This window comes from Hypanus sabinus, chromosome 29, assembly GCF_030144855.1.
Source record: "Hypanus sabinus isolate sHypSab1 chromosome 29, sHypSab1.hap1, whole genome shotgun sequence".
Classification (NCBI taxonomy): domain Eukaryota; kingdom Metazoa; phylum Chordata; class Chondrichthyes; order Myliobatiformes; family Dasyatidae; genus Hypanus; species Hypanus sabinus.
The window spans coordinates 37,858,307-37,886,160 of NC_082734.1; the positions used below are offsets into that span (position 1 = coordinate 37,858,307).

General features: G+C 45.9%; 1 protein-coding gene across 7 annotated transcripts; it reads right to left on the reverse strand.

Moving 5' to 3' along the window:
* Positions 1 to 894: 894 nt before the first annotated feature.
* LOC132383239 (gastrula zinc finger protein XlCGF8.2DB-like) lies at positions 895 to 27,526 on the reverse strand. Of its 7 annotated transcripts, XM_059954166.1 has the most exons (4): positions 22,333 to 23,847; positions 20,664 to 20,775; positions 4,779 to 5,074; positions 895 to 2,956 (listed from the first exon to the last, which is right to left on the reverse strand). In XM_059954166.1, exon 4 carries the CDS (start codon positions 2,443 to 2,445, stop codon positions 1,267 to 1,269), a length of 1,179 nt encoding a protein of 392 aa, XP_059810149.1. In that variant the 5' UTR covers positions 2,446 to 2,956; positions 4,779 to 5,074; positions 20,664 to 20,775; positions 22,333 to 23,847; the 3' UTR covers positions 895 to 1,266. The 7 variants fall into 7 exon arrangements, with proteins under 7 accessions (XP_059810149.1, XP_059810151.1, XP_059810148.1 ...); XM_059954168.1 differs by lacking the exons at positions 4,779 to 5,074; positions 22,333 to 23,847 and adding an exon at positions 27,459 to 27,473; XM_059954165.1 differs by lacking the exon at positions 4,779 to 5,074.
* Between the last annotated feature and the right edge of the window lie 328 nt (positions 27,527 to 27,854).

A 27,854-nucleotide genomic window follows, 5' to 3' on the forward strand; every position in this document is an offset into this window, starting at 1 on the left:
TTTAACCAGTTTCGGGCCGAAACGTCGTCACTACCTCCTCCCATAGATGCTGTCTGGCCTGCTGAGTTCTGCCAGCATTTTGTGTTTTTAGAGCAGGATCTCAGCTGTGCCTGGGAGTTCCGGTGCATCCATTTCCAGAGCCTTTTATCCATTGACACATGTGCACCTTTGGGAACAACTTTGGACTCTTGGCACTAGTACACTCTATTCACATTAAGCTCACAGATTTCTGGGTAAAAACAGTGCCATCAAAAACATTTACAAGCATTGCTACCCCTCTGCTAGATGCTACAAAACTGGTCAATATTTTTATGAGGACTTGATATTGCTACTCTGTCATTCGTTGCCATGCCCCTGCTAACCATATCCTCTTACATCTCCCATTGTCCAGAGACTGAAACTCTGCCCTGTGCTGACCCACCTCTGGTTTCTCATCCTGCTCCATCGACCAACCAACTTAACGTTATGCCTTGTTTTCAGACTTTAGAGAACAGTGGTGTATTCTAACAACTCTGCTGGGTGAGACACACCCTTTGGAAGCAGCGACAATGACCCATAACATTGAACTGGACAGGGAACAAAGTGGGTAACTGAAAATGTTATTCTTCCTTGGTCCAGAGATTTGAGGGACAATGAACATATCAGACAAAACTGCAGTCAGCTTGTCTTCTTCTTCAGTCTGTAGGAAATTCAAGGGAAACCTTTACACCCACAGATTGGTGACTGTTTGGAACCCATCACCACAGGGAGAGTGAGAAGTGAACAGTAGGGAAGGATTTAAAAGGACCGTCATAGAACAGAAAGACTGACAGGGACCAGCTGGGCAGAGTTGACTCTCAACTGTACACTGGGTGTGTTGTAGATTCACTAAGTGCTTGAGACAAAATGTAAAATAGAACAGATTTATTTGTCACAGATTCAGAATATTAAACACCAGTCCCATAAAATGTGAATAGCAGAAAAAACTCCTCTCTGCCCAGTGACTGGGGTGCAGAACTGGGTGTGATGAGCAGCAGCAATAATTTCGGAGTTTGATACCAACAGTCATTTTTGAATTTGCTGCTGGATTCAGTAACTGCGATGGTTAAATATCCAGCATACGGTTTATTTAAACTTTTCCCCAGAGTTTCTGAAGTTGGATCAACGATGGAATCCCTTTCCACATTCAGAGTAGGTGAGCAGCCTCTCCCCATTGTGACTTGCTGGCTGTTCCTTCAGGTGAGGTGAGTCACTGAATCCCTTCCCACCCTCTGAGCAGACAAATGGCTACTGTCCAGTGTGAACTCGCTGATGTATCTTCAGTTCAGATAACTGGGTGAATCTCCTCTTGCAGTCTGAACATATAAACCATCTCTCCTCAGTGTGAACTCGCTGGTGTGCCAGTAGGTTTGATAACTGAGTGAATCCCTTCCTGCAATCTGAGCACGTGAATGGTCTCTCCCCAGTGTGAACTCGCTGATGTACCTTCAATTGCGATGAATGAGTAAATCCTTTCCCACATTCAGAGCAGATGAACGGTCTCTCCCCAGTGTGAACTCGCTGATGTACCTTTAGTTGAGATGAATGAGTGAATCCTTTCCCACAGTCTGAGCAGGTGAATGGCCTCTCCATAGTGTGAACTTGATAGTGTGCCACAAGGTTGCTTGACTGAGAAAATCCCTTCCCACATTCAGAGCAGGTGAACGGCCTCTCTCCAGTGTGAACTCGCAGGTGTTCCTTCAGGTCAGATGATCGGGTGAATTCCTTCCCACATTCTGAACATGTGAACGGCCTCTCCCCAGTGTGAACTCGTTGATGTACCTTCAATTGAGATGAATGATTGAATCCCTTCCCACATTCAGAGCAGGTGAACGGCCTCTCTGCAGTATGAACTTGATAGTGTGCCACAAGATTGCATGATCGACTGAATCCCTTCCCACATTCAGAGCAGGTGAATGGTTTCTCCCCAGTGTGAATTCGCAGGTGCCTTAGTAAATTAGATAACTGTGTGAATCCCTTCCCACACTCTGAACAGGTAAATGGTCTCTCCCCAGTGTGAACTCGCTGATGTACCTTCAATTGAGATGACTGAGTGAATCCCTTTCCACATTCAGAGCAGGTGAACGGTCTCTCCCCGGTGTGAACTCGCTGATGTTCCTTCAGGTGAGATGAGTGAGTGAATCCCTTCCCACAATGTGGACATGTGAATGGTTTCTCCCCAGTGTGAACTCGCTGGTGTGCCTGTAGGTTAGATAACTCAGTGAATCGCTTCCCACAGTCTGAGCAGGTGAATGGCTTCTCCCCACTGTGAACTCTCTGATGCGCCTTCAATTGAGATGATCGATTGAATCCCTTCCCACAGTCTGTGCAGATGAATGGCCTTTCCCCAGTGTGAACTCGTTGATGTACCTTTAATTGAGATGATTGATTGAATCCCTTCCCACAGTCTGAGCAGGAAAATGGCATCTCCCCAGTATGAACAAGCTGGAGTGTCTATAAAGATAACAGAGTGAATCCCACAGTCTGAGCTGGTGTACTCTGTTGTATGCACTCACTGGTGTGTCTGTGGATGGGATGAGTGTGAATCACTTCCCACAGTCTGAACTGTTGAACAACCTCCCTACATTGAAAGCTTGCTCATGCGTCAACAGATCAGATTACGGAGGAAATGTTTTCCCACACATGAAACAGCTGAACAGTCTCTATTCCTGAAGAACTCACTGATGTGCCTTCAGTTTGGCTGAGAGAGTGAATCTCTTCCAAAATAGACGGAGCAAGTGAACGGCTTGTTACTGCTGCAAATTTGCTGTCGTATCATCAGCTTGGATGACAGAATGCATCTCTTCCCGCAAACAGATCAACAAGTGCTGGTGTGTTCTCAGCACCCCGGTTCCAGTGGACTCACTGAGTTCAAACCGAAAACTTCATTTCAGACACAAAGCACATTTCCAGCTGGGATGAGACACTTCTTCATCTCCTAGGATCAACAACAGAAATACCAGTGTTACAAAGGAAATATCTGGTCACTCCTTATGGTTCATTTTGGTAGGTCAAATATGATGGCAGAATATAGTATTAATGGTAAGACTCTTGACAGTGTGGAGGATCAAAGGGATCTTGGGGTCCGAGTCCATAGGACACTCAAAGCAGCTGCGCAGGTTGACTGTGTGATTAAGAAGGCATATGGCGTACTGGCCTTCATCAATCGTGGAATTAAATTTAGGAGCCAAGAGGTAATGCTGCAGCTATATAAGGACCCTGGTCAGACCCCACTTGAGGAGTACTGTGCTCAGCTCTGGTCTCACTACAGGAAGGATGTGGAAGCCATAGAAAGGGTGCAGAGGAGATTTTCAAGGATGTTGCCTGGATTGAGGAACATGCCTTATGAGAATAGGTTGAGTGAACTCGCACAAAATACTGGTGGAACACAACAGGCTAGGCAGTATCTATAGGAAGAAGCACTGTCGATGTTTTGGGCCAAGACCCTTCGTCAGGACTAACTGAAAGAAAAGATAGTAAGAGATTTGAAAGTAGGAGGAAGAGGGGGAAATCTGAAATGATAGAAGACAGGAGGGGGTGGGTGAAGCTAAGAGCTGGAAAGGTGATTGGCAAAAAGGATACAGAGCTGGAGAAAGGAAAGGATCATGGGACGGGAGGCCTAGGGAGAAAGAAAGGGGGAGGGGAGCACCAGAGGGAGATGGAGAATAGGCAAAGAGTGATGAGCAGAGAGAGGAAAAAAAGGGAGCAGGAAATAAATAAATTGGGGATGGGGTAAAAAGGGGAGGAGGGGTATTAACGGAAGTTAGAAAAATCAATGTTCATGCCATCAGGTTGGAGGCTACGCAGACGGAATACAAGGTGTTGTTCCTCCAACCTGAGTGTGGCTTCATCTTGACAGTAGAGGAGGCCATGGATAGACATATCAGAATGGGAATGGGACGTGGAATTAAAATGTATGGCTACTGGGAGATCCTGCTTTCTCTGGCGGACAGAGCATAGGTGTTCAGTGAAGCAGTCTCACCAATATATAAAAGACCACACCGGGAGCACCGTACGCAGTATACCACACCGGCTGACTCACAGGGGAAGTGCCGCCTCACCTGGAAGGATTGTCTGGGGCCCTGAATGGCGGTGAGAGAGGAAGTGTAAGGGCAGGTGTAGCACTTGTTCCGCTTTCAAGGATAAGTGCCAGGAGGGAGATCGGTTGGAAGGGATGGGGGGGGGGGGGGGGGTGAATGGACAAGGGAGAGTGATCCCGTGGAAAGCAGAAAGAGGAGAGGGGAAGATGTGCTTGGTAGTGGGATCCCGTTGGAGGTGGTGGAAGTTATGGAGAATGTTACGTTGGACCCGGAGGCTGGTGGGGTGGTAGGTGATGAGAATGTGGAGAGGGTAAGGGGTACATGTAAAAGGGGGGACATGGGGTAAGTGTAGCAAAATATGTAGACAGGACCAGGGAGAGAATACGTCATTGGGGAAGTGTAGGAGGACAGAGAACAGGTAACTAAAATAGAATGCCAGATAGGACATGGCAACCACAAGGAAAGGGGAACATTGTCACCGCAAGACAGTGTTTGGCAAAGTATCTGAGCAATATACCTATTTCAAGTGTTTTGCTTGTGTCTATACTTATTCCAAGTACTTCGCTTGCGTCTATGCTCATTCCGAGTATTTTGCGTGTTTAACTATACGATAGCCAATCAATCGATGAATTTGAATCAGTAACCATATTTGCGAATGTATTACCCCGCTTTTGGGTATAAGTATGACCTTTGTAAACCGACAAATTGGGAGTTGGCTACCTTACGCCCGAAGTGCGTGGGGCTGCGAACTCCTCTCTGAATAAAAACCACTTCAGAGGTAATTTCTTGTCTCTCGTGTTTTTCCTCAACTGAGCAGGCTAATAATTTCAGTTGAACAATTTGGCGAGCCAGCCAGGAGCCAAATGGCTGGCAGTTCAGGATCCGGCGCAAGAGATCGGCGGGCAGGTACGAGCAGGTTGAGACGGAGTGGCCCTCCGAGAGATTTTTCTCAGTCTCTATCTCCCTCTCTGACTCCACGTTCCAACCTCTTCAGCTCCGGCTGACCATCCTACGGCCTCCACGGACAAAACGGAGAACCTCAGTTGGGAGACATGGATAACAGGTAAGAATTGCACAGAGTTTGGGGTTCGAGTCCCCAGTTTAAGAAGTTGGGGTTAGAGGCCCTGCATAGAGTTTGGGGTTTGAGTCCCCTGGTATAGGAAGCGGGGTTAGAGTCCCTGCGTGGGGTTTGGGGTTAGAAGCTCCAGAGCAATACATATTTAATTTGATTAAGGTCTGGTTCCAACATCTAACTGAAACCGCATCCTGCCTTTGACTGGTTGTTAAGAACAGAAATCTGCCAGGCGAAGGTCAGGACACTGAAGTGGATGCGAGAGTAAGTTACCAAAATGGGCCACTCTGGATAAATCAGGACCAAATACACCATTGTGGAAAATGTGTAAAGAATTCCCTGAAAACGAGACAGATTTACGGAGACTGAGCACGCGGATGAATAAGAAGTTGGGGAACGAATTTTGGCCATTAGGGGGAACCTGGGATCTTGAGAAGTGTAAGCGAGCAGAGGGACAGGTGTGGCGACAGAATGTCTCACTGAAATGGAAAGATCTAATTACACGTGGTATACCGTGGCCAGCAGACTTAATGAGCGCTCCCGCCAGACCTCCTGGGAGGTGAATGCAAAAAATAGAAAGATACCCATCAATGATAGTGACAGAAAACCCAGGAGCTGGCCAGTACTGGAGGCCTTATGTGAAATCTATGATGAGCAGCGTAGGACTGATGATCATAATGTAAAACTTGGTGATAAAAGGCTGGCACCGGATATGACTGGGCTGCAGACCCTATTTGACCCTAATGAGGACACTGAGGAAGAGGAGCAGCAGCTCGCCTGCCTCCCTTCGCCTGCAGGGGCTGCGAATCCTGTCCCGCCTGTACCTTCGGAACATTCCGCTCCCCCTGTGCCCTTGACCCATGATCGTTCCCCCCCCCCCCCCATGCACTCCCGACCCCAAATCCACGGTTCACTGACCCCATTGCGGCCCGTACCCGAGCTAAAACCAGGAAAGGGGACACACAAGTTACTAAACCTGCGACCCCTAAGAACCGCATGGCTCATAAATGGACGACAAGACGGAACCTCTACGTGGGTGACAGCCCACTGATAGACCCCCAAGGGGACGAGTTTGACCCTGACTCAGACCTTACCACCTCCAGTGATGATACTGACCCCAAGGATAATCCTGACGCAGCCCTTGCTCGAAAGTACCCTGATTGGCCCTACCCCACTAAATATCCAGGTAGATCTAAGCCCCCCACCCCCCGACAGATGCCAATGCGAGAGGTCCCTAACCCTCGTCACAATCCAGCCCAGGCTGAGGATGCTGTGCAAAATCCCTTGACGGTTTCTGTGTATACCCCCTGGAAGCCCAATGAAATGCTGGTAGTGATGCAGGGCGCTCCGGACAGAAAGCAGAAACTGGAGGAGTTTATTGAATATTTGCTGAGTACTATTAAGATCTACAGGGCGACCCCAAGGGATCTTTTTAGTTTATGTTGTATGGCCCTCACCACTACTGAGGCAGAACAATGGGGGATAATGGCCCATTAGAAACCTGGGAGGATTTGGTACGGGAGGTCCCCGGTGAAAGGGAGCAAACGGAACGCATCCGCTGAGCTCTCAGAAGGGCTCTGCGACAACCTTTAGATCTCACTAGGGTGATGGAGACCCACCCGAAAAAGGAAGAGGACGGTCCTGACTTTTTTGACCGTTTCTGCTCCACTTATGCGGCGGATGTGGCAATTAACACTGGACAGCCCTCCCCACACTTCAATGCCATCCTTACCCTGTGCCTCCCAGACGAGGTCTCGAAGGCCATAAAGACCCATACCTTAGACTGGGCTGACAAGACCAGAAGCCAGATGCGGCACCTGGTAACCCATTTCTGGGCACAGGACAAATCTGCGCTGACTCTTGTTAAGCGAGAAATGATACAGCGCCCTCCCCGTTGCTAACGGGGGAACAGGGTATCCGATGGAATCTGAGGTGTGTACCCGGGGGTGGTTAGATGTCTATGGAAATGGGTATTACGAACATCCAAATGGACCATATGGACCTGCCCATCGATCCTCTCCCAGGGGTCCCCAGCGCTTGCCCACAAGAATGCCGCTGCCAACAGATTACTGTTTCGCTTGTGGCAAAAGGGGCCATTGGTGGCACTATTGCCCCCGAAGGACTGACCCCTGCCCTCCTCGCTTCCCTGCGCTGGCACCCTGGGATAGGGGTCAACCTGGACCCCCGCGAAATAGGCCCCCTTATACAACCGCCAACCCCTTCTGACAATGACGGGAGGCGGGCGAATGGGACTCTCAAGGCCATCCACACAACCTGCTGGTCCTCTCTCTGTCTGCAGAGGATGAGCCAATTTTTCACCTCTGGGTCCATTCCGTATGCATACCCTTCCTCCTTGATTTCGGGGCCACCACCGTGGACCGTGATATTTGCATTCCATACGCCTTCCCCCTTTCCGACTCCCGACTCTCCTTTTCGGGATTGTCAGCTCTGGTGCAGGAGTTCCAGATGACCAAAGAACTCCCTACTCGCTACAACCACCATGAGTCCCTTATCAGATTTGCGGTGACCTCCAATTTGGGCGTCAACATGGCATGAAGGGATATACTCTGTCATTTCCATCTCACCGTTACCTGCACCAGTGATGGTCTCACCCTGACCGAACCATTGGGTGTTCTGGCTTCACATTCCCCCACAAAGGTGGGCATTGGACCTCGCCCACCTCCCCTCCTGCTCACCAGTTGCCCTTAAGCCCTCATACACTCCCCATGTGAACCTTGCATACGATTCTTCAGGATGCTCAGAGGTCTTGGCAGCCTTATTCTTATTCTGAAATTCCCAATTTCAGTCTTTGCCATTGTGACTGCGGAGGCAGGCATAGTCCTAGCCGCCCATGTCCCCGACTTCCTGTGGCAACAATCCCCTGGAATAAGCCCCCATATAACCCTCCGCATAAATGAGGGTCATGCAGCTAAGGAATTGGACCCCGCCGTATTTAGTGTGCTGCAGCAGGCAGACCCTTCCCTGACGGGAAACCCGCAGGAAGTGGATAATGGTGGTATTCTTTTCTTCGATAAGAAATGTGACACCTCAGGGACCCTGCACCACCATCAGCCTCCGACTGACCCCTGCTGCAAACCCCCCACTGAGATCTGGGCAACCTCCAAGACCGACGTAGGCCTTACTCCAGTAGCCCCTGTCCAGATATAGGTAAAGCCCAACTCACGACTACCTCGGATCCCGCAGTACCCTCTCAAAGCAGAAGCCGTTCAGGGTGTCCACCCACTTATTACCTCCTACTATTAAGCAGGAATTGCAGCATTAGCTTTGCCTGACTACAAGAAGGTTTTTCATTTGTATGTATCTAACCGACAGGAGGGTTATGTCACAGCGGTTCTAACACAAGAGACAGGCACAGGAAAAGCGAAGCAGCCGATAGCAGACTACAGTACGAGACTAGATGAGGTGGCTCAGGGGTATCCACCCTGTTTGTTATCAGGGATTGGCGGCGCTGTACTATGCATATGAAAAGGCATCATCTGTAACCCTGGGCTATCCTGTGACTCTGTACACACACCACAAAGTAGCAGAATTGCTGGAAAGAGGGAAATTTGTGTTGACGCCAGCCAGGATAGCAGTGTATCAGATGCTATTGACATTTCCAGATATAACTATACAGAGATGCACTACCAGTAATATAGCCGATTTTGTCCCTTTGGGCTATGAAGGAGAACCCCATGATTGTGTAGGGAAGACTATGGCATTTGCCAAATTGAAAGCAGATTTACGGTCAGAACCACTGGAGGATGCAGATAAAAAGGTTCTGTTCGTAGATGGCTCTTGTTATAGGGACTATGGTGGAAATCATGCAGGGTTCTCAGTAGTGCAGCAGGATCAGTCGAGCTATAAGAATATTAGGATGGAGTCCTGTCCCCAACCGTGTTCCGCCCAACTGCGTGTGAAATGATGGAAGGTGAGAAAGTAGACATCTATACTGATTCGGCATATGCCCATGGAGTATGTCATTTGTTCGGGGCAGTGTGGAAGCAGAGAGGTTTTAAAAAAAGTAATGGAGATCCCATACAACATTGTCAGCAAATTCTAGACTTAATAAAAGCCATAATGAAACCTAAAGCATTGGCTATAGTAAAATGCCAGGCACATAAAAAGGGAAATGATGTAATAACAAAGGGAAATCAAGCTGCGGTCAAGGCAGCCAGAAAAGCGTCTGGGTGTACGTCAGCTGTCGTTGCCCCCCAGGTAAGCCTAACTCCAGAACCTGAGGTAGAGGACCTAATTGAAATACAAGGTAAGGCAACTTTGGCAGAACAGACAACGTGGAGAAAAAGGGGGGCCAAGCAGAACCCGGAAGGCTTGTGGAGCATGGAAGACGGTTTGTTGGTAGCGCCCACCCCTCTACTGACGTTTCTGATTTCAGAAGCGCATGGGATGGACCATTGTGCAAGGAGGTAAGTGATAAAGAAAATAAAGAAGGATGGTTTTTGGACACCTTATTTACAGGCTTCAGTGGACTTTGTCTTGTCACAGTGCAAGGTATGCGCACAGAATAATGTTCGGAAGGGAATTACAACCCCAATAGGTCACATTCCTGTACCTGAAGGACCATTTAAACATCTAGTGATCGATTACGTAGACATGATAAAGATGGTGAGAGAGAAAAGATACATGCTGGTAGTAATTGATCGATTTAGCAGATGGGTAGAGGCGGTACCTTCAAGAGATCAAGGGGCAAAGACAGTGGTAAAATTTCTGACAAATGAAGTGATCCCAAGGTTTGGAATACCTACATAAGTTAGCTCAGACAATGGTTCAGCTTTTATCCAGAAAGTGGTCAAACTGGTACTACAGGCACTGAGGATAAAGCGAAGATTTGGATGTGTATACCACATTAATGGAACCCTGAAAGCAAAACTAAACAAAATTTGTGCAGACACTAAACTTAAGTGGGTCGATGCTTTACCGTTAGCATTGATGAGTTACCGCATGCAAACTAATCGAATAACATGCCTGACTCCGCATGAGATGCTCACTGGGAGGCCCATGCCAGTGCCCCAGTGGAGAGGGCCGTATAAGGGATCTAGTTTGGAACAATGGGAAATAGAATTATGAATGTTTCACACGGGTGGGCACTCACCCGGTTGGCCATTTCCGAGGCAACTGCACTCAGACGTGGGATATAACCCCAGGTAAGAGACACTTGACGGGCTCCCCTCCTCCTGAGGGTGCAATGGACTCTCAGACTATCCCATTAGCAGACACTTGGTGGCTGTGTGGACAGGAAGGAGGTCTGAGATCTACGTTCCTCCTCAGGTGGGAAGGAACATGTACGCGTGTCATGCTGCTTCAGGTTATAATGTCCCCTGAAGTACAGTCCAATGCTAACTTCCCTGAGCAGCGGACTCTGCTACGGCAGAAGAGAAAATATGACCCAGACCCGACAATCCGGATTGACAGTATAGCCGAGAGGTATACCTAACGAATTCAAGGCACGAAATGAGATTGCTGCAGGCTGGGAAGCTATCATACCTGTGATAGGGGTAAGCAAAGATGTTGAATGGATAAACTATATATACTACAATCAACAGAGATTCATCAACTACACCGATGATGCACTGAAGGCATTAGGGCAACAGCTAGATGCAACTAGCAGGATGGCGTGGCAAAACAGACAGGTACTGTATTGGCTTTTGGCAGAAAAAGGGGGTGTGTGTGTAATGTTTGGAGAACAATGCTGCACTTTCATACCGAACAATACTAGCCCAGAAGGGTCTTTCACCAGAGCAATGAATAAATTAAAGAATCTGCGGACAGAGGTCAAACAGAATGCAGGATTCGGACATCAGTTCTTTGATTGGATGGAAAGTAGACTCGGAGGATGGGGAGCATGGCTGACTAAAATAGCAATAACTGTCAGTATTGTATTGTTGAGCTGTGTGCTTGTGCTGTGCTGTTTTCTTCCTTGTCTCAAATCTCTTGTAGTGCGTGCTGCAACCAAACAATTTCCAATGCTCGTGGCAATTACTGAAGCAAGCTTAGTCGAGAAAGAAACACCGAGAATGTATCGTTACAGCCTACAACACCTGCAGGATGAACAAGAGCAAAACGACAGTGTGGGAGTAGATTGTAAGGGCTTCCTGAGTTTTTTTTCCCTGTCTCAGGTACAAAGGGACAGGTTTTTGGCTCAGCGGCCCAGGGTAACAGGGAGAGAATACTTTGAGATCTTGGCGCAGAAAATTATAGTTTAACCCGAGATTTGGGAATAAGTGCTTGAATTTATTGGGGCTTTTGTGCGCGGACTCTTAGTCTTCTCTCTGTGTGAGACCCTCTGGGTCTCAAAGGGGGAATATATTGGAGTATAAAAGTTGTATTATTTGCTGTGGAACCAAAACTATGTAGTCAGTTTGCTATGCATGTATCCAAGATGAAATCCTAGGAATATAGAAGACAATGGTGTGTTAATGTTAATGAGAGGTAGCTAAGAGATGTAGTCAGCATTGAAACTTGCTATTTGCTATGCATGTACCCAATTTAGCAGAATGAAATATTAATAATGTTAAAGATAGGTAGCTAAGAGATGTAGATTAGAACATGATTAAGTCACGAAGTATTAAGAATGTAAACTTGCTATTTGCTAGAGAATGAAATCTTAGGAATGTAAAAGACAATGGTGTGTTAATGAGAGGTAGCTAAGAGATGTAGATTAGAACATGATTAAGTCAATAGGTAGAAACAATAGGGACAAGGTGCACGTGTGGTACGTGTGATATGCAACTATAGACCGATTATATTTGCTAATGCAACTGGACCAGGATTTTGCTATAAAAAATGCCGTGTCCAAGGATTGGTGGGCAATCAGCGGCTAGCTCACTGACTGTCTCAGCTTTGATTTGCAAATTAAAGTTTAATCCTTCTTGAAGAATCTTCTGCGTCTCCTGGTCATTTGTGAGGCACGAAAAACCACGACAAAATTGGCGACCGCGGCAGGACCGGAAAGAGACCCGCGGAAAGGAAACGGCAGATTGGGGACGCTTCCCAGTCCTCTAGGGACCCCCACAAGGCTAACAGAATTAAGGGTGCACCCAAACAAAAGATAAGCGCTTTCTGCGACAATTTGGACTAAGAATTCTGTTGGTGTTGGGGAGGTATTGGAGTCTCAGAAGTGTGGAACCACTGCCGAAGGGTCTCTCCGGTCCAAAGAATCTGGCAGAATTGGGGGTTAACAGGAGGCTCAGAGGATTGATCAAGAACACTGCAGTGAGGGTAAGTACAAATGTTAATAAAAAGTTAAGAAAAATTCCACGTGGTGTTGGTAAGTCCCTGCGGATACCGCTTGTATAAAACGAAGGTCTGAACGGGCAGGGAAAGGGAAAATAGAGAAAATCCCTGTGGATACCGCTTTATATCCTCTCTGAGCAGGTTAATAATTTCAGTTGAACAGTGAGGACAAGGGGAACCCTATCCCAAGTGGGGTGGCGGGCAGATGGGGTGAGGGCAGATGTGTGGGAAATGGGAGAGATGCGTTTCAGAGCAGAGTTGATGGTGGAGGAAGGGAAGCCCCTTTGTTTAAAAAAGGAAGACATCTCCTTCATCCTGGAATGAAAAACCTCATCCTGAGAGCAGAGACGGAGCAATTGCGAGAAGGGGATAGCATTTTTGCAAGAGACAGGTTGGGAAGAGGAATAGTCCAGATAGCTGTGAGAGTCAGTATGCTTATAGTAGATATCAGTAGATAAGCTGTCTCCAGAGATAGAGACGGAAAAAAATCAAGAAAGGGGAGGGATGTGTTGGAAATGAACCTGGTAAATTTGAGGGCAGGGTGAAAGTTCAAGGCAAAGTTAATGAAGTCAACGAGCTCAGCAGTCGTGTAGGAGGCAGCACCAACACAGTTGTTGATGTAGCAGGAAAAGAAGGGGACGGATACCCGTATAGGCTTGGAACATGGACTGTTCCACAAAGCCAACAAAAAGGCAGGCATAACTGAAACCCATGCAGTTGCCCATGGCTACACCCTTGGTTTGGAGCAAGTGGGAGGAGCCAAAGGAGAAATTATTGAGAGTGAGGACAAGTTCCACCAGACGGAAGAAAATGGTGGTAGAGAGGAACTGGTTAGGTCTGGAATCCAAAAAGATGCAGTGAGCTTGAGACCTTCCTGGTGGGGGGATGGAGGTATACAAGGACTGGATGTCCACAGTGAAAATAAGGCAGTGGGGGCCAGGGAACTTAAAATCATCTACGCTCTGTCCACCATAGAAAGCAGGATCTCCCAGTGGCCACACATTTTAATTCCACGTCCCATTCCCATTCTGATGTGTCTATCCACGGCTTCCTCTACTGTCAAGATGAAGCCACACTCAGGTTGGAGCAACAACACCTTATATTCCGTCTGGGTAGCCTCCAATCTGATGGCATGAACATTGATTTCTAACTTCCATTAATGCCCCTCCTCCCCTTTTTACCCCATCCCTCATTTATTTATTCCCCCCCTTTTTTCCCACAATAGACAATAGGTGCAGAAGTAGACCATTCGGCCCTTTGAGCCTGCACCGCCATTTTGAGATCATGGCTGATCATCTACTATCAATACCCGGTTCCTGCCTTGTCCCCATATCCCTTGATTCCCCTATTCATAAGATACCTATCTAGCTCCTTCTTGAAAGCATCCAGAGAATTGGCCTCCACTGCCTTCCGAGGCAGTACATTCCAGACCCCCACAACTCTCTGGGAGAAGAAGTTTTTCCTCAACTCTGTCCTAAATGACCTACCCCTTATTCTCAAACCATGCCCTCTGGTACTGGACTCTCCCAGCATCTGGAACATATTTCCTGCCTCTATCTTGTCCAATCCCTTAATAATCTTACATGTTGCAATCAGATCCCCTCTCAATCTCCTTAATTCCAGCGTGTACAAGCCCAGTCACTCTAACCTCTCTGCGTAAGACAGTCCTGACATCCCAGGAATTAACCTTGTGAATCTACGCTGCATTTCCTCTACAGCCAGGATGTCCTTCCTTAACCCTGGAGACCAGAACTGTACACAATATTCCAGGTATGGTCTCACCAGGGCCCTGTACAAATGCAAGAGGATTTCCTTGCTCTTGTACTCAATTCCCTTTGTACAGGGAATTTTCTCTCTCTCTGCCCATCACTTTGCCTGTTCTCCATCTACCTCTGGCACTCCCCGACCCCTTTCTTTCTCCCTGGGCCTCCCAACCCATGATCCTTTCCCTTCTCCAGCTTTGTATCTCTTTTGCCGATCACCTTTCCAGCTCTTAGTTTCACCCCACCCCCTCCTGACCTTCTATCAATTCAGATTTCCCCCTCCCGCTCCTACTTTCAAATCTCTTACTACTTTTCTTTCAACAAGTCCTGATGAAGGGTCTTGGCCCAAAATGTCGACAGTGCTTCTTCCTATAGATGCTGCCTGGCCTGCTGCGTTCCACCAGCAATCTGTGTGTGTTGCTTGAATTTCCAAAATTTGCAGATTTCCTCATGTTTGAGTGTACTCGGCCTTTTCTCTTTGGAGCGACGGAGGATGAGAGGTGACCTGATAGAGGTGTATATGCCAATGAATTTGACGGGGAGGGCATTTGTCTTTCCCATTGGATTGTGGCACCTTTGTGATGTGAAAGCTGCAAGTCACTTGTTACCCAGGAGAAAGGTGCTTGATATCATTATGTACCACTGCGTTGGAGTGGTTTAAACTAATATGGCAGATGGGTAGAAACCAGTATGATAGAGCTGAGGATGAGCCATCAAGTTTACAAGCAGATGATGAATGTAACATGACTGTAAGGAAGGACAAGCCAATGATTGGGTACAAATGCAGACAGCACAGAGTTAAATTGTACCCCAAAGGCAAAATTCTAAAGGGTGAAGGGTGAAGAATGCAGGACTGAAGGAGTTACAGACAGGTGGTCACTCCAGGGTCACGGGGGACAGAGAAATGGGTCACAGTCAGGAGAGGGAAGGGGAAGAGTGAGGTACTAGAGAGTATCCCTGTGACTGTACCCCTTGACAATAAGTACTCCCGTTTGAGTACTGTTGGGGGGGGGGGGGGGGCAGCCTTCCTGGGGGAAGCGACAGCGGCCGTGCCTCTGGCACAAAGTCTGTCCCTGTGGCTCAGGAGGGTAGGGAAAGGAAGAGGAAGGCAGTAGTGCAGTGGTGATAGGGGACTCTATAGTCAGGGGTTCCGAAAGGTGATTCTGTTGGCGCAGGAAAGAGACTCGGATGGTAGTTTGCCTCACAGGTGCCAGGATCCGGGATGTTTCTGATTGCATCAAAGATATCCTGCGGTGAGAGGGAGAACAGCTAGAGGTCGTGGTACATATTGGTACCAATGACATAGGTAGGAAAAGGGAAGAGGTCCTGAAAGAAGACTACAGGGAGTTAGGAAGGAAGTTGAAAAGCAGGACCTCGGGATTACTGCCTATGCCACGTGACGGTGAAAATAAAAATAGAAATAGAAATAGGTGGAGGATAAATGCGTGGCTGAGGGATTGGAGCAGGGGGCAGGGATTCAGATTTCTGGATCATTGGGACGGGTGTTACCTCTTCTGGGGCAGGGTGTGACCTATACAAAAAGGGCGTGTTGCACCCGAATCCCAGGGGAACCAATATCCTGGCGGGCAGGTTTGATAGAGCTGTTGGGGTGGGTTTAAACTAGTTTGGCAGGGAGTGGGAATCAGAATGTGAGTGCAGGGATGAAGGTAGAAGGACAAGGGCATGATGCTAAGAGTTCTGAGTTGATGAGGAAGGACAGGCAGGGGACAGAACATAATTGTAGCCATTAAAGGGGTTGAAATGTGTCTATTTCAATGCTAGAAGTATTAGGAACATGGAGGATGAACTTAGAGCATGGATTAGTACATGGAATTACGATGTGGCCATTACTGAAACATGGTTGGACGAAGGGCAGGATTGGATGATGCAGGTCCTGGGGTTCAGGTGTTTTAAAAGGAATAGGATGGGGGGTAGAAAAGGAGGGGGGAAGTGGCATTGCTGGTCAGGGATAGTATCACGGCTATAGGAAGGGAGGACGCTGCAGAAAGAGTGTCCACGGAGTCATTTTGGGTGGAAGTGAGAAATAGGAAGGGATCACTGTGCTGGGAGTCGTCTATAGGTCCCCAAATAGCCCTTAGGACAGCGAGGAGCAGATAAGCAGGCAAATTTTAGAATGGTGCAGGAAATACCAACTTCCCTCACATTGACTGGCACCTCCTGACTGCAAGGGGGATAGATGGGGCTGAATTTGTCAGGTGTGTTCAAGAAGGGTTCCTGACACAATATGTGGACCGGCTGATGAGAGGAGAGGCTATACTGGATCTAGTTCTGGGTAATGAACCTGGTCAGGTGACATACCTCTTGGTGGGGGAGTACTTTGGTGAGAGTGACCACAACTCCCTTAGCTTCAGCATAGCTATGGAAAGGGATAAAATCAGACAAAATGGTAAAGTGCTTAACTGGGGAAGGGCTAACTTTGAAGGGATGAGGCAGGAACTAGTGAGAGTAAATTGGAAACAGATGTTCAAAGGGGAAAGCACAGAAGTAATGTGGGAGAAGTTTAGGGACCACTTGAGCTGGGTTCAGGATAGGTTTGTCCCATTGACACAAGGAAAAAATGGTAGGAAAAGGGAACCGTGGATGATGAAACATGTGAGGCAACTCGTCAAGAGGAAAAAGGAAGCATATGTTAGATATAAGAAGCAGGAAGTAGGAGGGGCTTATGATAAATATAGGGGGCTTATGATAAATATAGGGTATAAATATAGGTAGCCTTATATAAATATAAGGAGCTAAAGAAAGGACTTAGGAGAGCTCGAAGGGGGCATGAGAAGGCCTTGGCATGTAGAATTAAGGAGACCCCCCAAGGTGTACTATGCGTATGTGAAGAATAGGAGGATGACGAGAACGAAGGATAAAGGATAAAGAGGGCAACATATGTCTGGAGGCGGAGGAGGTTGGGGAGGTCCTAAATGAATACTTTGCTTCAGTATTTACAAGTGAAAAGGATCTTGATCAGGATAAGGTCGAAGTAGAGCGGGCCTGTGTGCTGGACAATGTGGAGATTAAGGAAGAAGTAGTGTTGGATCTTCTTAAAAACATTAAGATTGATAAATCCCCAGGGCCGGATATGATACACCCCAGGTTGTTGTGGGAATTGAGAGAAGAGATCGCAGGAGGTTTAGCTATGATCTTTGAATCCTCTTTGGCTGCAGGGGAAGTGCCGGAGGACTGGAGACTGGCAAATGTAGTTCCCTTGTTTAAAAAAGGTAATAGAGAGAAACCTGGGAACTATAGACCGGTGAGCCTTACGTCGGTGGTCTGCAAACTACTGGAAAGGATTCTTAAGGATAGGATCTACAAGCATTTGGAGAAGTACAGTCTACTCATGGATAGTCAACATGGCTTTGTGAAGGGAAGATTGTGCCTCACGAGCCTGATTGAGTTTTTTTGAAGAGGTAACAAAAGAAATCAATGAGGGTAGGGCAGTGGATGTGGTCTACATGGACTTTAGCAAAGCATTTGACAAGGTCCCTCATGAGAGACTTATCCAGAAAGTCATGAGGCATGGGATAAGTGGAACCTTGGCTGTTTAGATAAAAAATTGGCTTAAAGGAAGAAAGCAGAGGGTAGTTGCAGAAGGAAAGTATTCTGCCTGGAGGTCGGTGACTAGTGGAGTGCCGCAGGGATCTGTCCTGGGACCCCAGCTATTTGTGATTTTTATAAATGACCTGGATGTAGAGGCGGAAGGATGGGTGAGTAAGTTTGTGGATGACGCGAAGATTGGAGGAGTTGTGGATGGAGCTGCAGGTGGTCGAAGGTTACAAAAGGATATAGACAGGCTGCATAGTTGGGCAGAAAAATGGCAGATGGAGTTCAATCCGGACAAGTGTGAGGTGATGCATTTTGGAAGGACAAACCAGAAGACTGAGTACAGGATTAACGGTCAGTTACTTAAGAGTGTGGATGAACAAAGGGACCTTGGGGTTCAAATCCATACTTCGCTCAATGTCGCTGCACAAGTTGATAGGGTAGTTAAGAAGGCCTATGGGTTGCTAGGCTTCATTAACAGGGGGATTGAGTTCAAGAGTCGAGGGGTCATGTTGCAACTCTACAAATCTCTGGTGAGACCGCACTTAGAGTATTGTGTTCAGTTCTGGTCACCTCATTATAGGAAGGATGTGGAAGCTATGGAGAGGGTGCGGAGGAGATTTACCAGGATGTTCCCTGGTTTGGAGAACAAGTCATACGAAGCAGGGCTAGCAGAGCTGGGACTTTTCTCTTTGGAGCGTAGAAGAATGAGAGGGGACTTGATAGAGGTCTACAAGACTATGAAAGGCATAGATAGGGTGGATAGTCAGTACCTGTTTCCCAGGGCACCAATAGTAAACACCAGAGGGCATAGGTACAAAATTAAGGGAGGGAGGTTTAGGGGAGACATCAGGGGTAAGTTTTTTTTTAAAAACAGAGGGTTGTGAGTGCCTGGAATGATTTGCCAGGGATGGTGGTGCAGGCTAAAACATTAAGAGCCTCTTGTACTTACTTAAGAGTATTTAAGAGCCTCTTGGACAGGCACATGGATGAAAGAAAAATGAAGGGTTATGGGGTAGTGTAGGTTTAGTACCTTTTTTTTAAGGATTATATGGGTCGGCACAACATGGAGGGCTGAAGGGCCTGTACTGTGCTGTACTGTTCTATGGTTCTAAGGTGCTGTACTTAAACATGTGTAGCATTCGAAATAAGGTGGCTCAATTAGAGATTGGTTGGTATGACATTGTGAATTTGGAGTATTGTGTACAGTTCTGGTCACTGTATAGGAACTGTAGAGGCATAGGAAAGATATCAACAAAATAGAGAGCGTACCGAGAAGATTTACTAGAATGTTACCTGGGTTTCAGCACCTAAGTTACAGGGAAAGGTTGAACAAGTTAGGTCTTTATTCTTTGGAGCGTAGAAGGTTGAGGGGACGTCGACAATAGAGGTATTTAAAATTATGAGGGGGATAGATAGAGTTGACGTGGATTGGCTTTTTCCATTGAGAGCAGGGGGAGATTCAAACAAGAGGACATGAGTTGAGTGTTAGGAGGCAAAAGTTTAAAGGGTAACATGAGGGGGAATTTCTTTACTCAGAAAGCAGTAGCTGTGTGGAATGAGCTTCCAGTAGAAGTGGTAGAGGCAGGTTCGGTATTGTCATTTAAAGTAAAATTGGACAGGTATATGGACAGGAAAGGAATGGAGGGTTATGGGCTGAGTGCGAGTCAGTGGGACTAGGTGAGAGAAAGTGTTCTGCACGGACTAGAAGGGCTGAGATGGCCCGTTTCCGTGCTGTAATTGTTATACGGTTATATGACATTTCTGAATCATGGCTGAAAGAAGGCCATATATGGGAGCTTAACATCAAAGGATATATTTTGTTTCGAAAGGATAGCAGGAAGGCATAGGCAGGAAGGTATGGCTTTGTTGGGAAGACAGAAAATGCTGGCATTGAGTCAGAGAGTGTTGAATCTTTCTGGGTGGAGTTAAGAAACTACAAGGATAAAAAGCCATAATGGAAATCATATACAGGCCTCCAAAGAGCAGCCAAGATGTGGGGTTGAGATTGCAGAGGGAGCTGGAAAAGGCATGTAATAAGGGTAATGGTAATTATATTATGGTAATAAAGGTAATTATAATGGGGGACTTCAATATGCAATGTGATATTGGGAAAATCATGTTGGTGTTGGATTGCAAGAAAGGGAATTTGTTGAAAGCCTACCAGATGGTTTCTTAGAGAACCTTGTGCTTGAGCCTACTCGGGGAAAGTCCATCTTATATTGGGTGTTGTGTAATAAGCCAGATATTATTTGAGAGCTTAAGGTAAAGGAACACTTAGGAGACAGCGATCATAATATGATTGAATTCATAATGTAAATTGACAAGGAGAAGCATAACCCACATGCATCAGTATTGCAATGGAATAAAGAGAATTACAGAGGCATGAGAAAGGAGTTTATCCAGGAGGATACTAGCAGGGATGATGGCAAAGCAGAGATAGATCACAAGGCACAGGATAGATATGTCCCACAGAAGACATTCTCAAATGACAGAGGTAGACAACTGTGGAAAGTTAAGAAAAGATAAGGAAAGTTAAGAACTGCATAAAAGCCAAGGAAAGGGCATATAAGGTAGCAAAAGATAGTGGGAAATTGGATAATTGGGAAGCTTTTAAAATCAAACCAATGGTAACTAAAGAAGCTACAGGAAGGGAGAAGATGAAATATGAGGACATATTATTGGCTAGTTTAAAGCAGAATACTAAAAGTTTTTACAGTTATACAATGAGTAAAATTGAGGTGAGAGTTAATATGGACCACTGGAAAATGATGCTGGTGAAGTAGTAATGGAGGACAAAGAAATGGCAGATCAACTTAATGGATACTTTGTATCAGTCTTCACTGTGGAAGACACCAGCAGTGTGCCAAAGGTCCATGAGCGTCAGGGAGCAGGAGTAAGTGCCATTGCTGTTACAAAGGGGAAACTGAGACAAACTCAAAGGTCTTAAGCTGGATAAGTTACCTGGACCAGATGGACTATATCCCAGAGTACTGAGAGAGATTGCTGAAGAGATAATGGATGCATTGGTCATGATCTTTCAAGAATAACTTGATTGTGGCATGGTCCCGGAGACCTGGAAGATTACAAATGTTACACCACTCTTTACAAGGGGAGAAAGGCAAAAGAAAGGAAATTATACGCCAGTTAGCCTACTCTCAGTGGTTGAGGAAGTGTTGGAGTCTAATATTAAGGATGAGATTTCAGGGTACTTGGAGACTAATAAAATACCTCAAAATTCAGCATGGTTTCTGTAAAGGGAAATCTTGCCTGACAAATCTGTAGAATTCTTTGAGAAAGTAACAAGCAGGTTGGACAAAGGGGAGGTATTGGATGTCATTTACTTGGATTTTCGGAAGGCCTTTGACTAGGAGCCATACATGAGGCTGTTTAACATGATAAAAATCATATGGCTTTACATGAAAGATATTGGCACAAATAGAGGAATGGCTGACAGGCAGAAGGCATCTAATGGGAATGAAGGAGGCCTTTTCTGGTTGTCTGCCAGTGACTAGTAGTGTTCCTCAGGGGTCAGTATTAGGGCCACTACTTTTCACATTGTTTGTCAGTGTGATTTAGATAATGGAATTGATGGCTTAGTGGCAAAGTTTGTGGATGATATAAAGATAGGTGTAGGTAGTGCTAAGAAAGCAATGCAATTGCAGTAGGACTCAGACAAATTGGAAGAATGGGCAAAAAAGTGACAGATGGAATACTGTGTTGGGAAATGTATGATAATGAATTTTGGCATAGGAAAATATAGTGCGGACTATTATTTAAGTGTAAGAAGGTTCAAACATCAGAGGTGCAGAGGGACTTGGGAGTCCTCGCGCAAGTCTCCCAGAAGTTTAATTTACAAGTTGAGTCTGTGGTAAAGGTGGCAAATCCAATGTTGGCATTTATTTCCAAGGGGAATAGAATATCAAAGCAAGGAGATAATGCTGAAGCTTTATAAGACACTTGTCAGGCTGCACTTGGAGTATTGTCAACAGCTTTGTGCCCCTTATCTCAGAGGAGCAAGTCCAGAGGAGGTTCATGAGGATGATTCTAGGATGAAAGGGTAAAAAAAAACATATGAGGAGCATTTTGTGAGTTTTGGGCCTGTGTTCACTAGAATTTATAAGAATGCGGGGGATCTCATTAAAACCTACTGAATATTGAAAGGACTAGATAGGAGCAGAATTAGATCATTCAGCCCATTGAGTTTGTTCCATCATGGCTGATCCTGGATCCCACTCAACCCCAGACATCTGCCTTCTTGCCACATCCTTTGATGCCTTGACCGATCCGGACTACCAACTTCCATCTTAAAATATACTCACGGACATGGCCTCCACCAGAGTCTGGCAGAGCATTCCACGGATTCACTACCTTTTGGTTAGAAAAATTCCTCCTTCCCTCTGTTCTACAATGTTGCCCCTCAATTCTAAGGCTGTGCCCCCTGGTTCTCGATACCCCCATCAAAGGAACATCCTCTTCACATCCACCCTATCTAGTCCTTTCAATATTCAGTAGGTTTTAATGAGATCCCCCACATTCTTCTAAATTCTAGTGAACACAGGCCCAAAGTTCCCAAATGCTCATTTTACAACTCCTCATCCAGCAATTTACCTACAACTGATGTGAGACTCACTTGCATATAGTTTCCAGTATTTTCCCTTGATCCCTCCTTATTAGCCACGCACCAGTCCTCCGGGACCTCGCCTGTGGATAGAAAGGAAGGGCCCAGCAATCTCCCCTCTTGGCTCTTTCCGTAATACTCATTTTAAGACAATGCTTTATTATATTAATTCAGTTATGCTGTTGAGTACTCAATTTCTACAGATTTTCTCAAAATGCATTCCTTTAATTATAAAATCAAGTAATTAAGTTGATTGATAAGTTAGGCTTGTTGAATTAGCCAATAAGATCTTGTTAATATTTAACCAATCACTAACATTTGGCCAATAAAATGGCCCGCAACATTCTAGAGGGATTGTGGGTAGCCATTTTCTAGAGAGCTAAAAGAAGAGAGGAGAGAGATGAAAGAATGGAAATGGACGACAAACATGAGTGAAGAACATGGTGAAATGCTCACAGAACACCTTTGGAAGGTCTGATACCGCTGTTGTAAAATCCTCATGCAGTCTATGGTCTCTGAGAACATACACATAACTTTTAATTAGCTGGTTATCACATGACCTTGGAGAATGTTTGACACCTTGTCCTTGGCATGGATATTTATTGATGTTTCACTTGGACTGTGTTTTCAGACAGAATTGTTCAATACCACAAGTAAAAGAAGTGAAGTAAACCAGATTGATTACGTAGCAATGAGCTCCAACACACTATGGGCTAATCACTACACGTGTAATGGGCCCTTTTCTTTATTTTGTTTGTGATAGTTTAGAATATTTTGTCAATACAATTTTAATCAAAGTTAAGACTGGTAGAGTTTAATTATTGCTTCTTGGCAAACAGTAAATTTGCTTGGGGTATCAGTATTCATACAAGTAACAGTCCTACTTTCCCTTACCCAAACTGTAGTTACCCTATGACGTGTTTATTTACTGGTGATGGTCATTTCATTGTTAATCCCCATGCATTGTAAGGTTATGTTACTGTTAGTTTGCTAACTCATTACATGCCTACAGTGAAAGGGTATGACTTTAATAACTGGGAGCAAATCCCATCAGCTTCTGGGGACTATCCACCTTAATACTCAATAGGAAGCCCAACACTTCTTCCTCCTTGACCTCTAAATGCCCTAACACATTTATACATTCAGCACTGATCTCCTGGTCCTCCATATCTTTTTCCTTGGTAAATACTGAAGCAAAGTACTGCCTTGGGATTCACCTTAATCTGACTTGCTAAGGACTTTTCATAGGAATGACCCTCCCAGTTGCCACTCACTTCAACTCTGCCTCTCATTCGCATCTAGATATGTCCAAACATGGAATCCTCTACTGCCATGATGAGGCCAAACTCAGGTTGGAGAAGCAACACCTAATCTACCATCTGGGTAGCCTCCAGCCTGGTGGTATGAACATTAAATTCTCCAATTTCTGGTAATTCCCTCTCCCTATCCCAGGTCCCTCTCTGCCTCTCTCCTTTCAACTTTCTGCTTCTTTACCTCTACAGTTCTTTCATGCTTATCCCCTCCCCCTCCCCTCTTTATCTTTCCTCTGATTGGTTTTCCACCTGACGCCTCTAGGCCCTACCCCCTCCCCTATCTCTATTACTGGGCTTCGGCCCTCTCTTCCCCCAGCCCCCCATTCCTGATGAAGCGTTTCGGCCCCAAACGTTGGCTACTCTTTTCTCACGGATGCTACCTGACCTACTGAGTTCTTCCAGTGTTTTAATTCCATGTCCCATTCCCATTCTGATAGGTCTATCCATGGCCTCCTCTACTGTCAAGATGAAACCAAACTCAGGTTGGAGGAACAACACCTTATATATCGGCTGGGTAGCCTCCAACCTGATGGCATGAACATTGACTTCTCTAACTTCCGTTAATGCCCCTCCTCCCCTTCTTACCCCATCCCTGATATATTTAGTTGTTTGTTTTTTTCTCCCTGCCCATCACTCTGCCTGTTCTTCATCTCCCTCTGGTGCTCCCCTCCCACCTTCTTTCTCCCTAGGCCTATGATCCCATGGTCCTTTCCCTTCTCCAGCTCTGTATCACTTTCCCCAATCACCTTTCTGGCTCTCAGCTCCACCCCACCCCCTCTGGTCTTCTCCTATCATTTCACAATTCCCCTCCCCCTCCTACTTTCAAATCTCTTACTATCTTTCCTTTCAGTTAGTCCTGACGAAGGGTCTCAGCCCAAAACGTCGACAGTGCATCTACTTATAGATGCTGCCAGGCCTGCTGTGTTCCACCAGCATTTTGTGTGTGTTGCTTGAATTTCCAGCATCTGCAGATTTCCTTGTGTTTACTCATCAATGAGGATGCCCATCTCCCAGGACATGCCCTCTTCTCATTGCTACCATCAGGAAGGAGTAACAGGAGCCTGAAGACACACTTTAGGAACAACTCCTTCCCTTCAGCCATCTGATTTCTGAATGGACATTGATCACACAAACACTACTTCAATACTTCTTTGCATGACATTTAATTTAACTACTTATATAGACAATTAAGCCATAAGCTATCTGAGCAGATTTGAGCAATTTGGCTCATTAAGACTGCTCCACCACTCCACCATGGCTGATCTATTCTTCCTATCAGCACCAATTTCCTGCCATCTCCCCATATCCCTTCATGGCATGATCAAGCAAGAACCTATCAAAGTCTGCCCTAAATATGCCCAAGGACATAGGCTCCACAGCTTCCTGTGGCAACAAATTCCACAGTTGCCACTTTCTGGCTAAAGAAATTCCTCTATATCTCCATTCTAAAAGGATGCCCTTCTACTCTGAGGTTCTGTCCTGCGGACTTAGACCACTCTATCAAGGCCTTTCAATATTCGATAGGCCTCAACCCATCCTTCTTCTGAATTCCAGTAAGTACAGGCCCAGAGCTATCAAATGCTCTTTGTTTGAATGACAAACCTTTCAATCCTGAAATCATTTTCATCAACCTCCTTTGAACTCTCTCCAATGTCAGCGCAATGTAAGGGGCACAAAACTACTCTCAATCCTCCAAGAAATACCTCACCAGTGCTTAATAAGGACTCAACTTATTAAGAAATAAGTGCTTACATCACATTTGCCTTCCTCAACCTGCAAATTAACCTTTAGGGAATCCTACTCAAGGTCTCCCGTCCCTTTACGCCTCAGATTTTTGAATTTTCCATTTAAAAACGTCTACTCCTTTATTTCTTCTATCAAAGTGCATGACCACACATTTCCCGACACTGTATTCCATCTGCCACTTCTTTGCGTTTTCCTAATCTGTCCAAGTCCTTCTGTAGACTCTCTACTTCCTCAAAAGTACCTTCAACTCCACCTAACTTACCATTGTCCGTAAACTTGGCCACAAAGCTATAAATTCCATCAGCCAGTCATTGACATATAACGTAGTAGAGTAGTGTGTCAACGTAGACCCCAATGGAACACCACTCATCACCAGCAGCCAAGGTTTGCTCTTTGCCTTCTGCCAATCAGCCACTGCTTTATTCACACTAGTATCTTTCCTGTAATACCATGGGCTCTTACTGTTAAATCACCTTATGCATGGCACCTTGTCAAAGGCCCTTCTGGAAAAAAGGTCCACAACATCCTTTTCTATCCGGCTTGTTATTTCTTCAAAGAATTTCAACAGCTTTCTCAAGCAAGATTTTCCTTTGAGGTCTTTATTCGTTGGAGCGTAGAAGGTGGAGAGGGGATTTGATAGAGGTATTTAAAATTATGAGAGGGATAGATACAGTTGACGTTGATAGGCTTTTTCCAGTGAGATAGGGGAGATTCAAACAAGATGACATGAGTTGAGAGTTAAGGGGCAAAAGTTTAGGGGTAACATGAGGGGGAATTTCTTTACTCACAGAGAGTGGTAGCTGTGTGGAACGAGCTTCCAGTAGAAGTGGTACAGGCAGGTTCGATATTGTCATTTAAAGTAAAATTGGACAGGAAAGGAATGGAGGGTTATGGGCTGAATGCAGGTTGGTGGGACTAGGTGAGAGTAAGTGATCGGCACGGACTAGAAGGGCCGAGATGGCCTGTTTCAGTGCTGTAATTGTTATATGGTTATATACAGCCCATTTTACCATGTGCCTTCAAGTATCCCAAAACCACATCCTTCACAATTCCAACATCTTCCCAACTACAGAGGTCAGACTAACTGGCCTATAATTTCCTTTCTTCTGCCCATCTCCCTTCTTGCAGAGTAAAGTGACATTTCCAGTTTTGCATTCATATGGAACCATGCCAGAATCAATTAGCTTTTGAAACATCATCATTACTCATGCCTCCACAATCTCTTCAGCCACCTCTTTCAGGAACCTGGGGTGGATACCACCTGTTCCAGATGATTTATCTGTTTTCAGATCTTTCAGTTTCCCAAGAACTTTCTCCCTAGTGATGGCAACTTCACATACTTCTGCCCCCTGACACTCTCAAACTTCGGACATACTGCTAGTGTCTTCCACAGTAACGACAGCTGCAAAATACTTATTCAGTTCACCGGCCATTTTCTGTTCCTTATTGCTCCAGCATCGTTTTCCAGCAGTCCAATACCTACTTTCGACTCTCTTTTACACTTTATGTATCTGAAGACATGTTTGGGATTATCTTTAATATTATTAGTTTGCTTATAGTAGTATTGTAATATTTTATCTTTTCTTTCTTAATGACTTTTTAGTTGCACTCTGTTAGTTTTTAAAAGCTGCCGAATCCTCTAACTTACCACGAATGTTTAACCAATGATATGACATCGCTTTGGCTTTTATGTTGGTTCTAAATTCTTGTCAGCCAACCGTGCTGTCAAAAGAACTGTGCCTTTAGAATACTACTTATACACCTACTGTAATTTATTTTTTATATTATTATTGCATTGGACTACTGCCACAAAAACAACAAAATTTCACGACATACGCCGTTGATACTAAAGCTGATTCTGAACGAGAGCCGACCGGGCATCACCGGCCCCGGAATACGCATGCGCCTTGGAAATGGCGCCAGCTCCTCCCCTCATCAGCACAAAAATCGCCGGAGATGGCGGGACTGGGAGAGAGGGAAAAGACCTGGAATATCGTGGTGTGCGGGGCCACGATATGTCTGAAGCTCACCACAATTTCCCCTCAGTCACGGTACGAACGCCCCAAGTCCCGCTCCTACCTGCCGCAGATTCTGTCGTCTACTGTGTGCACGCGCGATTTCCGGGAACTATTTTGCGTCCTTTCCGCATTTCCGCATCTCGATAACAGGTTCTGAAACGCGGAGATTTCTGGGTAATCCAGGTGCCATTAAAAGCAAGCACCAGTTCCTTGTTGCATGTCTCAAAAGGTCAAATTTTTATGCAGAAACCTCAGCAGCTACTATCACGCAGCACGTACAAACAAGCTGGATGAACACAGCAGGTCTGGCAGCATCGGTTAAAATGAGGAGTCAACGTTTCGGGCCGAGACCCTTCATCAGGACTAAAGAAGGAGGGGGCAGAGGCCCTATAAAGAAGGTGGAGGAGGGTGGAATGTCCCAGGTGAAAAACCAATCAGAGGAAGGATCAAGGGGTGG

Bases quoted from the DNA above. Each gene is read 5' to 3' on its own strand.
- LOC132383239 (XM_059954167.1), bottom strand. From the start codon at position 2,445: ATGCCATTTTCCTGCTCAGACTGTGGGAAGGGATTCAATCAATCATCT.